The sequence below is a fragment of the Sarcophilus harrisii genome, chromosome 4 (assembly GCF_902635505.1).
Source record: "Sarcophilus harrisii chromosome 4, mSarHar1.11, whole genome shotgun sequence".
Taxonomy (NCBI): domain Eukaryota; kingdom Metazoa; phylum Chordata; class Mammalia; order Dasyuromorphia; family Dasyuridae; genus Sarcophilus; species Sarcophilus harrisii.
This window is the reverse complement of record NC_045429.1, coordinates 27,842,935-27,856,673: the sequence shown is the minus strand read 5'-3', so window position 1 is coordinate 27,856,673 and position 13,739 is coordinate 27,842,935. Positions and strand designations below refer to the sequence as shown.

The 13,739-nt window shown below is 39.2% G+C and overlaps 1 protein-coding gene across 4 annotated transcripts in view; it reads left to right on the top strand.

The window, feature by feature from the left end:
- LOC100930522 (cytochrome P450 4A4-like) overlaps positions 1-7,891 on the top strand; it is a 38,416-nt gene extending 30,525 nt beyond the window's left edge. For 3 of the 4 annotated variants that reach the window (XM_031969167.1, XM_031969166.1, XM_031969170.1), the window contains exons 11-13: positions 640-704; positions 2,638-2,720; positions 7,327-7,891. In XM_031969167.1, the coding sequence (XP_031825027.1) occupies positions 640-704; positions 2,638-2,720; positions 7,327-7,495 (317 nt within the window). In that variant the 3' untranslated portion in view covers positions 7,496-7,891. Of the gene's footprint in view, positions 1-639; positions 705-2,637; positions 2,721-2,801; positions 3,789-7,326 lie in introns of those variants that run through there. The other variant, XM_031969169.1, reaches the window with a different exon arrangement.
- The last annotated feature ends 5,848 nt before the right edge of the window (positions 7,892-13,739 follow it).

Below are 13,739 nucleotides of genomic sequence, written 5' to 3'. Positions count from 1 at the left end.
GCAAACCAAGCCCAACTAATCCTGTTTCTGCTTGACAGGCTAGATACTTAAGGGCAATGAGCTTGTGTTTCCGAGTCTTTACATCTCCAGACTTATTTGGTGCCTTTTAAGTCATTCCTAAAATTCTGATGAATATAGTCCTGTGTCAACTCTTGTGGAACTCACCATGTCAGTCAGTCACCTAACATCAGTGTCTAATTGTTCCATGTGCTAAATGTTGGGATTACACAGAAATGGAAATGCGGGAGAAGATCAAAATATGCAGTAGGGTCCAGGAAGAATGTCTGAAATAGGTGAACTAATTATAAAAGAATAAAAATAGAATGCAGCCATAGCTATTAATTGGGAAAGCATAAAATGCTCCAAGGTATGTATTATGCAAGGTACGATGTGAAGGGGGAAAGAAGGATCCAGAAAAAGAACTTTAGGAAAGTATAGGAGAAAAAGGACACTTTGGAGGGAGAAGGGGAAATCATGGAAAGCTTCAGAGAGGAAGTGGTACTCAAGCTACAATGGATCTGTGTGTCTGTGTGTGTGTCTCTCTGTGTCTCTTTCTATCTCTGTCTCTCTGTGTCTCTCACTTTGTCTATATATCTCCCCTCTCTCTTCCTCCCTCTCCTTCCCTTCTTCCCAATTTAGGCATGATAGTGGTCCTGAACATCTGGGCTCTCCACCACAATCCTGCTGTCTGGGAAAACCCACAGGTATGACTCATTCTAGCACAAAAGTTTCACAGAAGCAGTCACGTCCAAATGCACTCTATGGCAGATATTCAAATCCACACTGTTCTTTTCCAACAGCCCCAGATGATTTGAGGGCTTTGGTTTCTACCCTGTTTCTGCTTCTTACATATTACTGTGGGTAACCTACCTAAGCTTTCTGAACCTCAGATCCTCCAGATAGCTGGACTTGAAAGTCTCTTAGGAACCTTTCAGCTCTAAGTATATAAGCCAAAGATCCAATAAGTTAAGTTACTTCAAGCACTGGAGTAATTCTCACTGATGTAGATCCTGCCTTCACTAACATCATAAGAGACCATTAACTCCAATCATTCTTTCATTCCTTAAAGAAACATGTATTTTCCATCTGTGATGGCACCAGGCAATGCCCATCTCTAGCACATTACCCTTAGTAAGTTGCTAGGGCTTGGAGAGAGCCTGATTCATGTGCTGACCCTGAGCTCAAAGCTGGTCCAACTTACTAAGATCTAGAAAGCTGTTGCTCCTTTGGGAGAGCCTTCAAGCCCCTCAGGATCATCTCCATACCACAACAAGTCTTTACAGGAGGATGACAGGAAAAGAACATTAAAAATGAGAAATAAAACATTTATTTCAATGGCTTAGAATTGATGGAGTTGGGTTGGTTTTGGGGGGGAATGGGGCACAGAGTGGAAGGAATATTACTTAGCTCTTTCATTAAAATCTTCTAATATCTCCCTTTTGGAAGGAGTTCATCCTGAGCTCTCTGGGATTTTTCTGGAAGAGGAAAAAATTCTAGAATGGAGGTGTCAAACATGTGATCCATGGGCCACCATCTTGAGTGCTGCCCAAATCAACTTAAATTTAATTGGGAAATATTGAACAAAATAAATAAATATATAATATTAATGATTTTCTAAGGCAATATGCAACTTGCAGGTTTATGTATGGTTTAATGAATCCTATTTCTTTTTGACTTTGACACTACTGCTCTAGAAGGTCATACCCTATCTTTTGGAAGGCTCCAAATATGGGCCTATGGATGGACAATATAGTATGTGTCTAGCTTCCAAGGACCAAGTCAAGTCCAGAGTAGTTCATCACCCTGAAATTTACTTTTAGGGTGATGGATTATCAGCACAAAGGTTCAGTCATAGTTTTCATGAAGAAGGCCTGCCTTGAAATACACAGAGAAGCTATGATCTTTACTGACATCCGGTGATCTTTGAAATATTTATATTGCAAGATTCCCAACAGTGAGTGTGACCAGGGGATAGCCAGGAGAGACTGTATCGAACACAACCTGCCATCCTTGAAAGTGGCCCAGGAGAGGCTGCAACTGCACAGCTTATAACAAAAACCATGCAAGAATTTGTCAGAGTTCAGCCTTCCAAATCAGCTATTCAAGACTATAAAAATCCTCCTTTGCCTGGATTTTTGGTTTATTCATCTCAACTCCCTCAAAATTCATCAAATAAGTATCTCTTGTCTTTCTTTCTTTTCATGAAAATCCAGCTATGGTCTACTGGGATCAAAGATCTGATAAGTGACATGAAAAGAAAGTGTTTTTCTTACAGAAAAGTAATAGCAAAGTTTGGACTTCTTGTTCTCACTAGGGACTCTTTCCTATTTGTTTCTATAGAAAAGAACATAGCCTGACTGGTGCCAAAGTTGCTATTCTTTTCAATTTCTTACACAAAAGTAATAGCAAAGTTTGGACTCATTGTTCTTATCACTGGGGACTCCTTCCTATTTGTTTCTTTAGAAAAGAACATAGCATGGCTAGTGCCAAAGTTGCTATTTTTTCTCAATTTGGATTCAATGCAAGGAGAGTTGAATTTGAAGTAAAGCCTTAAATGTTTAATTACCCAAGTCCAACTTCTGAGTATTTAAAAAAAAAGAAATGTATTAATTATAGTGTCGTGGGATCTCATTACAGGTCTTTGACCCCCAAAGGTTCTCCCAAGAGAATTCCATGAAGAGACACTCCTATGCTTTTTTACCTTTCTCAGCTGGACCTAGGTGAGAATGCATCAAATGATTATACTGGGGGGATCATACTAAAATGACCATGTGTATCTGAAAATTACTTCTTCCCCTTAGCTCCTTAGCTCTCTTAGTTCCATCTCCTGACTTGGGTTTTCGCTGGTTGGATGAAGTTATGACTTAACTGGTTGGTTAGGGAATTACAGCCAACACACGGAGGTAATGGAATATGAAATTTAAGGAATAGTTCATCATACAGTTGATCTGGAACACAGACTGTTTGAAAATGAGCAATATGAAATAAAAGGTTGGAATCATACTGGAAGGCTTTCAATGTCCGGGTAAGGGATGTGTATCTTATCATCAAAACACTAAGCAGAGACTGAAGGTATTTAAGCCTAAGAGTGTCATGGGAGCTTCTCAAAGACAACTATTTGGTTCACTTGTCACAACCTACAGAGCTAGCCTTAGTCATCCACCTTGAAATTATCTGTGGGAACTGGTCACAAGGAGAACTCAGAAAGCATAGAAATAGAACAGTGAGACCCGTCACTACTCAAAGAAAAAATGATTCAGAGAGCACATTCTAGGGTTGATGAGTGAGGAGGTCAACTAGATAGATAAAGCCTCTGTAGGAGCCATAACCACTAATCAGGGATGGCGTCAGGAGAGCCATAAGGAGTCAAAGAAAGAACAATGGATTTGAGTCAGAGGATCTTAGCTGTATCCCTGATATTAAGTGGGACATCAAATGAGTCATTGACACTTATAGAATAGAACTAATGATGAGGCTTTAAAGAGGTTACAACTTATTTACAACAAATAGGGCAAAAGATAGGGAATATAATGGCAGTGTATAATAAGAAGTTATATTGCTGTGGTGGATTTTAGAAAGCAAAGGGGGCAACAGAATGGGGAGCATTGGGGAGAAAACCAACAAGATTGGAGCATGTGTCACATACCACCAAGACATAGAGAGAAAATCCATGTGGAGTTCAGGAAATGGGTTATAAGATTGTCATGGTGGCCTGGGACAATAGTGATAGGAAATGGCCTTTGCTAGACACCGAAAGTCCCTCCTTGCCCAAAGCAGAATAGATCACAACTTCTTGATTGTTTGAATGGGAATTTAATCCTTTGAACAGTGAACAGGTCAGCAATTAGAAGCGGTCATCTCTTCTTGATTTTCATCGACAAAGACAAACTGGTGGCTGGGGTGGAAATGATAAGCATCTTAAGTTGGCTTGACCATGCCTTATTAGAAATTGTAGTAGAGAAGAGCAAAACATGATGGAGTCTAAAATTTCAAAGGGTTCAGGGAAAATAAGAATCTCATAAACTAAAAGTCTATAGGGGAAGTCAGCATAAGTCAGTCAGCCATAAATCTTTCAGCAAACAAGCATTTATTAGGAGCTTACTGTATGCCAGGCACTGCGGTCGGCATATGGGATAAAAATGAAAGAAAAACAAAAAGAAAAGTCTCTGCCTTTCAGAAACTCACATTCTAATCAAAGACACATGTATATATCTAGGACGATAAGATATAAGATCAAACTGAAAGTAATCTTAAAATATTAGCAGCTGGGGACCTGTAGAAAGTGAGATGTCAGTTGAGACGTGAAGAAAGGGAAAATAATAGGGAGAGGGGAAAGGGAAGCAAATTCTAGATGGGGAAGGAAAATGAGGCAATCAGGGCACAGGAATGGAGAGGGGAGATAGGATATCATGTTTGAGGAAGTGTGAGAAGCCCATTGTAGCAGAATCTTCAGGAAGAGGTAAGGTGTAATGGGCTGGAAGGTAGAATAGAGTGAGAATATGAAGAGCTTTAAAAGCTGAAGAGAGGATTTGATAGTTAATCCTATAGTTGCTAGGGAACCACTAATACTCACTGAGCAGGGATATAATATGATCAGAACTGTGCTTTAGGAAAATCACCTTAAGAGCTCAGTGGAAGATGAAGAGAGACTTGAGGCCAGGACACCAACCACAAGGCTATTTAATCATTCAGGGGAGAGATCATGAGGGCCTAAACTAGCGCTGGAGGGGAGAGCAGAAAAATGTATGCAAGTGATGGTGAAAAAGTCGAAACACCAAGAGATGCTGATGGATTGGATTGCCGGTATGAGTGAGGATGGGGAGTTGAGGATGACACCTGAATTGTGGGCCTTCAATACTAAGGGAAGAATGCTGCCCCCAACAATCGTAGCTGTGTAGATAAGTAGATGGAGTCAGGAAATCCTGAGTTGGAATCCTGCCTTAATCACTTACTTAGCCATGGTCCCTGAAGAAGTCACTCAGCTTCTCAGGCCTTGTTTTCTCATTGATAAAAAGTGAGCATTAAGTGAGAGAACACATCAGCACTCAAAATGCTATAGAGGTGCTAGCTGTTGTGTTAGGAATCATAATTAGAATAAGTTGGGATGGGGGCAGCTAGGTGGTGCAGTGGATAGAGCACCAGTCCTGAAGTCAGGAGGAACTGAGTTCAAATTTGACCTCAGGCACTCAATATGTCCTTGCTGTGTGACCCTGGTCAAGTCACTTAACCCCAATTGCCTAAGCAAAAATAAATAAGTTAGGATGGCAAGAGGTCTGGGAAGAAAAGATAGTTTAAGACATGTTCGATTTGATATTTCTATAAGATATTTATAGATATCCAAGAGATAGTTGGAGCTCCATGCCTGTAGCTGAGGAGAGAAGTTATGACTAGAAATAGAGATCCAGGAATCATTTGCAAAGAGAAGATAATTCAGCCCATGAAAGATGATGAGATCAATAGATGGGATAATTTAGAGTGAAAAGAGAAGGGGGAACATCCATGATATGACCTGAATGATGAACCAGCAAAAAAGACTGAGAAAGTGCATGGTCCCAGAGATCAGAAGAAAACCAGGAGAGGGCAATATCATGAAAACTTAGAGAAGGAAAACTTCCAGAAGAAAAAGGTGATTGACAATGTCAAGTGCTATAGGGAGATCAAGGAGGATCAGGATTGAGGGGAAAGTTAGCAACTTTGCCAATGAAAAGTTCATTGGTCAGTTTAAAGGGCAGCTGGGTGGTAAAGTAGGTAGAGCATGGGGTTCGGAATCACGGTCATGCTAACGATATGAAGAACAGTTGAAGGGACTACTTTGTGTTTAACCTGAGGTTTGAATAGTTTGTGATCAGTTGGGGCATAGCTACATGATAGCTGTCCTCATGTATTAGAAGGGCTGTTATATGGAAGAAGAATTATATGTTCCTAATCAAATGCTTAGCCTGAGATAGCAGAACTAGGAAGGATAATTCTAAATGAATGAAAGACTGTATGACCATTTGCTTGGGATTTTGTGGGCAGGTGAGAACACTTCCCAACTGTTTACCATGTGTAGAAGGCCTGGAAACCTCCCTGAATCTAAGACACTTCCATTAAGTGCCACCAGAAGTCTGTTCTGATTGCATGAGAAATTTGCACACATCCTCAGGGTTTGTGTAAAAACAAAAACAAAACCCAAAAGATGGAGGTGTTAGTTCAGGACCACGGAGAGAGACCTCAAGGGAAAGATATCTGAAAGGAATGAGAACTATAAAGGCTTGAGCCTGAAAGAATAAGCAAAATAGCTGCATAGTTGTATCGGACCATTGCAAAAGAAGAACAAGAAAGTAAGACTAAGTTGTGGCAGGAGAAGAAAAGATGGAGGGGAGCCATCAGCACTATAGGAATCAGAGAACAAAAAGGTTCAGGCAAAAGCCACCAAGACAAGGTCTTTTTTCCCCTAACTTCCCCACCCAATGCCTGACTATTAACAGATACATGGAAGATATATGCTGCTTCTAGTAATGAAGACAAAATGTTAGCAAGGAACAAATATGAAGGTAAGTTAAGGCAGAGAACTGCATCTTTACCCAAATATCATTTTTCCTTTACAGGAAGCACAGAATAATTCATGGTATTCTTAATTTTTCTTTAACACAAACTCCCTAAAGAAATGGAGGAGGAAACTATATATACCTGAAGGGTAATTATTTTGCCCTACACTTAAAATGAGAAAATTACTATAATGGCATTATACTATAGGAATATACTGTGATACTTGGTACCAGAGTGTCCTTGAACAAGTCAATTCTACTTTCTCACCTCAGTTTATTTTTTTGTAAAATAAGTGAGTTAACATAACATTTCCACTCTTTCTGTCACTGTTTGGCTTACATTTTTGTTTTTTCTTCTCAGGTTATTTGTTACCTTCTTTCTAAATCTGATCTTTCTTGTGCAACAAGATAACTGTATAAATATGTATACATATATTGTATTTAGCATATACTTTCACATATCTAACATGTATGGGACTACCTGCCAGCTAGGGGAGGAGGTAGAGGGAAGGAGGGGAAGAGTTGAAACAGAAGTTTTTGCAAGGGTCAATGTTGAAAAATTGCCCAGACATATGTTTTGTATATAAAAAGCTATAATAAAAATTTAAAATAAATAAAAAAGTAAAATAAGTAGGTTAAATTAGACATCTCTAAGGACCCTTCCACCTCAAAATCCTTTGAATCCTGGAAATTTTTGTCTTTCTATTTAAGGATCTAAGATTTTAACATTAATATTCTTCGATAGGAAATGGAAACAAAACTTATCAAGCTCCAATTTCTTCCCTTTCCTTCCTAGGAACTGCATTGGACAGCAGTTTGCCATGCTGGAGCTGAAGGTGGGATTGGCCCTGACTCTTCTCCGTTTTGAGCTGGTGTCAGATCCAGAGAAGCCTCCCATCCCAATGCCCCACTTAGTTCTCAGATCTAAGAACGGGATTCATTTATATCTAAAACCATTCCACTAGTTCTGCTGGTACTAAGGATGGATATCAGGACCCATTCAGAAAGTCTCTTCATTAACAACCAATGATTGAAGTAACACACAGAGAAACGTTATAGAACAAATGGTTTCTTTTTTTGTTACTTTGGGATGGATTTGTGATGAAGGATGCTGGGAAGAGACTAAGGATAAGGAAAGATTTGCCTTCCTGATTTTTTTTTTCTGGATTGAACTTCTATTAACAATGTCACAATAAACCTGGGTCCCTTGTATGCATGTTAGGGCGGGGCTAGATGTAAAGTCTCCTGCTGTGCTGAGAAGAAAAAAATCATTCTGATCTCAGATAATCAACAGGTAAATAATCAAAAGTGAATTTTGTTCTTTTATTTGGACCATGAATAAAGGCAAAGATGACTTTTGGCATGGTGTCTGGGGCAGTATTAATAAAGAGCTCGTTTATATAGTGCTAACACAATGCAATAAATGTGTGTTAGAAAGAACAAGGATCAGTATTACTATCGTCCAGAGGAGAAAATAAAGATTTAGGGAAGAGAATAACAACCAAGATCATACAGTTAATACTTGGGACAGCCCAAAGTCAAATGAAGCTCATCCTTTTCCCACTATACCATGCTGAGATAGGACTACTGAGGTTTATCTCAATGTTGAGTCAGAAATCAAAGGCATAGACTCTGAATATAAGGCTAGAGACGAGAATCCTTAAAGTCACAGAGATGAAGTTCCCTTAGCCCCAGTGCTTAGCATTGTGCCTGCTACATAGTAAGTACTTAATATGTTTGTCGATGAGTGGTTAGTTTCAGTAAAATACAAAAAGGAGAGAGAGAAAGGAGGGGGGAGAAGAAAAGAAGGAAGGGAGGAGACGGGGGAAAAAAGAGGGGAGAAGAGGGAAATGGAGAGCCTGGCTTTGTCATTAGCTTCTCTGTATCCTTAGATGTCTCTGCTCATCCATATAATGGGGAGAAAAACACCTTTAAGAATTGTTGGGAGGCAATAAGATCTGGTGTGAAACAAGGTTGCCCACTATCACCATTACTATTTAATATTGTATTAGAAACGCTAGCTTTAGCAATAAGAGCTGAGAAAGAGATTAAAGGAATAAGAATAGGCAATGAGGAAACCAAATTATCACTCTTTGCCGATGACATGATGGTATACTTAGAGAACCCCAGAGATTCTGCTAAAAAGTTATTAGAAATAATCCACAACTTTAGCAAAGTTGCTGGTTATAAAATAAACCCACATAAGTCATCAGCATTCTTATATATCACTAACAAAATCCAACAGTCAGAGTTACAAAGAGAAATTCCATTTAAAGTAACTACTGATAATATAAAATATTTAGGAATCTATCTGCCAAGGGAAAATCAGAAACTTTATGAGCAAAATTACAGACCACTTTTCACACAAATTAAGTCTGTTCTAACCAATTGGAAAAATATTAAATGCTCTTGGATAGGGTGAGCAAATATAATAAAGATGACAATATTACCTAAACTAATCTATTTATTTAGCGCTATACCAATCAGACTCCCAAAAAACTATTTTAATGACCTAGAAAAAATAACAACAAAGTTCATATGGAAAAACAAAAGGTCAAGAATTTCAAGGGAATTAATGAAAAAAAAATCAAATGATGGTGGCTTAGCTGTACCAGATCTAAAATTATATTATAGAGCAGCAGTTACCAAAACTATTTGGTATTGGCTAAGGAATAGATTAGTTGATCAGTGGAATAGATTAGGTTCAAGGGATAAAACAGTCAACAAATATAGCAACCTAGTCTTTGACAAACCCAAAGATCCCAGCTTTTGGGATAAGAACTTACTGTTTGATAAAAATTGCTGGGAAAATTGGAAACTAATATGGCAGAAACTAGACATTGATCCATACTTAACATGTTAAGTATACCAAGATAAGGTCAAAATGGGTTCATGACCTAGGCATAAAGAATGAAATTATTAATAAATCAGAGGAACATAGGATAGTTTACCTCTCAGACCTGTGGAAGGGGAAGGTCTTTATGACCAAAGCAGAACTAGAGATCATTACTGATCACAAAATAGAAAATTTCGATTATACCAAACTGAAAAGTTTTTGTACAAACAAAACTAATGCAGACAAGATTAGAAGGGAAGCAATAAACTGGGAAAATATTTTTACAGTCAAAGGTTCTGATAAAGGCCTCATTTCCAAAATATATAGAGAATTAACTCTAATTTATAAAAAATCAAGCCATTCTCCAATTGAAAAATGGTCAAAGGATATGAACAGACAATTCTCAGATGAAGAAATTGAAACTATTTCTAGTCATATGAAAAGATGCTCCAAGTCATTATTAATCAGAGAAATGCAAATTAAGACAACTCTAAGATACCACTACACACCTGTCAGATTGGCTAAGATGACAGGAAAAAATAATGATGATTGTTGGAGGGGATGCGGGAAAACTGGGACATTGATGCATTGTTGGTGGAGTTGTGAACGAATCCAACCATTTTGGAGAGTAGTTTGGAACTATGCTCAAAAAGTTATCAAACTGTGCATACCCTTTGATCCAGCAGTGTTACTACTGGGATTATATCCCAAAGAGATTATAAAGAAGGGAAAGGGACCTGTATGTGCACGAATGTTTGTGGCAGCCCTTTTTGTAGTGGCTAGAAACTGGAAACTGAATGGATGTCCATCAGTTGGAGAATGGCTGAATAAATTGTGGTATATGAAAATTATGGAATATTACTGTTCTGTAAGAAATGACCAACAGGATGATTTCAGAAAGGCCTGGAGAGACTTACACGAACTGATGCTGAGTGAAATGAGCAGGACCAGGAGATCATTATATACTTCAACAACAATACTAGATGATGACCAGTTCTGATGGATCAGGCCATCCTCAGCAACGAGATCAACCAAATCATTTCTAATGGAGCAGTAATGAACTGAACTAGCTATGCCCAGAAAAAGAACTCTGGGAGATGACTAAAAACCATTACATTGAATTCCCAATCCCTATATTTATGCACACCTGCATTTTTGATTTCCTTCACAAGCTAATTGTACAATATTTCAGAGTCTGATTCTTTTTCTACAGCAAAATAACGTTTTGGTCAGGTATACTTATTGTGTATCTAATTTATATTTTAATGTATTTAACATCTACTGGTCATCCTGCCATCTAGGGGAGGGGTGGGGGGGGGTAAGAGGTGAAAAATTGGAACAAGAGGTTTGGCAATTGTTAATGCTGTAAAGTTACCCATGTATATATCCTGTAAATAAAAGGCTATTAAATAAAAAAATTTAAAAAAAAAAACAAGGTGGGACATTCTTTTCTATCCTAGGTTTCCTGTTTTTGTGTTTTTCCTCTAGAATAACCCATTGTCTTCCAAATGGGGCTTCTTCTTGTAATTCCTAGCCAGCAAGGGAAAAGACCTGTCTAATCCTGAGGAACCCTATACACAATTCACCTCCTGCCTAAATTGAAACCTAGATAAACTCTGTTCTTTTGTTTCTTCAAAGACTCTTCACCCATATGGGTAGGCCTACTTTGCTGGCAAATTTAATAAAACCTCTTTGGTTCCTAAAAAAAAAAATTGTTGGGAGGAAAACATTTTACAAATCTTTGTAGAAATATGGGTGTTTTGTTATCCTAACTGCAATGAACTTCCCAGGGAATCAAGATAGTTATGATGACCCTGACCCTGCTGCATGGTGGGCTTTTGCCTGATCCTTTGAAACTGTTTCAAAGTGAGATAAGTAGAAAGATCCTTAGAAAAAAAGGAATGAAGCTGCCACCAACCCTAAAAAGGGAATTGTCTGCTTCTCACCCTGGGAATGCCCACATACTAGTTCTTAGAGCAGACACTCCGTCTTTGGGGTTTTCCTTCTCTGAATTGGCCCTTAGGTGGTAGCTGAAGATCTGATTGTCTTAGCAAGAAGAAAAGCAAAAGATAGGGAAAGGAGACCTTGTTGGGGCTAAACAGTGACATTCCAAGGCACAAGCTGGTCTGATGCTTCTTTGGTAGTGTTCCCTTATTTGGCTAGTCATTGGGACCATCTCAAAGTCTCATACCTGTCCTATGATGGGGTCATCTGAGATCTTGGACACATAGAGTACTGAAGGTTAGGCCATGATGACTGGCATCCAGAGTCGGGGACAGCTGCATCCTTGGCCACCCTTTCTGAGCTCTTCTCGGTGGGTTCAGGCAGGCCTGGGTCACAGGGAGGAAGAGGCTGAATGTGGCTGATGAGAGCAGCTCCTTTATAGAATCTTTGGGCTAGAAACAGAAATCAAAGTTAACCTCATTTTATAAGTGAAGGAGAGAAACAGGAGGTATCTGCCCTTACCCAGTTCCCACTCCCTTGGCACTGCTCCTGAAGCCACTCACAGGTCTCCCTCTGCCCCAAGTCATCAATTCATCATTTAAAATGACTGAGCTTCATTAAGTACTTGGGGATTGTTGGCCAAGATCACAGAGTCTCAGACTTAGAAGAAAACTTGGGTTGACATCCAGTTTAGCCCTTTACCAGGACAAGAATCCCTCTACCGCATCGGAGACAAGCGGCCATCAAAACTTGCTTAGGACTTTGAATAAGGAGGGACTTCCTTCCTCCCAAGGCAAACTATTCTACTCTGGGATAGCTCTAAGTGTAAGAAAAGCCTCAGGCCCAAGTTACTGCCCTCAACAGTTTCTATTTCTGCTCTGTGGCACCGAACAGAACAGGGCTGATGCTTCTTCCAGGCAATAATATGTCAGATATTTAAGGCAACTTTCATGTCTCTCCTTTGGGGTCTTCCGTTTTCCTTTCTCCATTTCCTTTTCTTCTAAACTTCAGCTGATCCCTTTGGAATTCTCTCATCATGCAAGTCATGTGCTTTGAACACAGTAGGGTTTGTCACTGTCCACTCTTACTAAGAAGATAAATACAAAGCGGCGTACCAGATATTCTACTACTACTATGGTACCCTGCTTTGTATTTACCTTTCTCTGTATTTCTTTCTCTTTGTCTCTCTCTGTGTCTCTGTTTCTCTCTGTCTTTCTCTGTTTCTCTGTCTTTCTACTGTTTCTTTCTGTCTCTCTATCTCTGTCTCTGTCTCTGTCTCTCTCTCTTTGCTGTCTCTCTGTCTCTCTGTTTTTGCCTCTCTCTCTGTTTCTTTCTGTCTATCTCTCTGGGTCTTGTCTGTCCGTCTGTCTGTCTGTCTGTCTCTCTCTCTATCTATCTCCCTCCCTTTTTCTCTTTTCTATTACTCTATCCCTCTGTCTCAATTTTGTTTTTTTTTTTCCCTTCAGTAGTTTGGACAGATCGGAAGTTCTCAAACATGACCACAAGGTGGCAAAATAACTCACAGAATCTTAACATGAAAAATTATCAGGACTGAAAAGGATCAAACCTAAAACATGGAATATCAAAATTAGTAGGAATCTTAAAACAGGAAATGTTGGAGTTAGGAAGATGTTAGATCCTAGAATGAATGGTTTTGGCCCTATAATGTAGAATGTCCGCACTGGAAAGTACCTTAGAACACAGAATGACAAAACCATACGGGATCTGAGAACCTAGAACAAAGAATTCTGGAGCTGAGAAGGACCTTAGAACCTAAAACAGAAAATGTCAAAGCTGAGATTGAAGGGAGAACAAGAGGAACAAGAATTGTAGTGCCTACTATGTGCCAAGCACGACTCTAAGGACTTTATATTACCTTCATTTGTTCAAGCCTTTATAATCCAAACTGCCAGAGATGGGACAGACTTTAGAACAAGGAATGTCAGAGAGATGAGGGGCTTTCGAACATGAGGAAGGAAGCATCTGGAGAATCCAGACTCTAAATACCAGGTCAGGGAACTGACATTTGGACTCTGTTCATCTGATCTGGATAATTTAACCTAGTGATCTAGAACTATAACCCACTTTCATTCATTTGGGTACCGCTTTGAGAAATAATTTATTTGTGAGGAAACAACTTGCCCTGAGCCTCAGGAAGGACATCTTGTCAAGGGAGGCAACTTATACATATATAGTTGTATACAAAATAAATAAAGATGAATGGCACTACCATCCCTTAACCTGGAGGGGATGGTTTAGCAAAATCAGGCCTCCATCTCTCATCTGCAGGCAGAGTGAATTAGTAAGGTTCATTCCTTGAACACCATCTAGTGGCTTAATACAATATAGCAATGCATTGGGCCAGCTACCTACCTCTGACATTTATTTGCTGGGTGACTCTGGGCAAGTCACTTAACCACTCTGGGCTT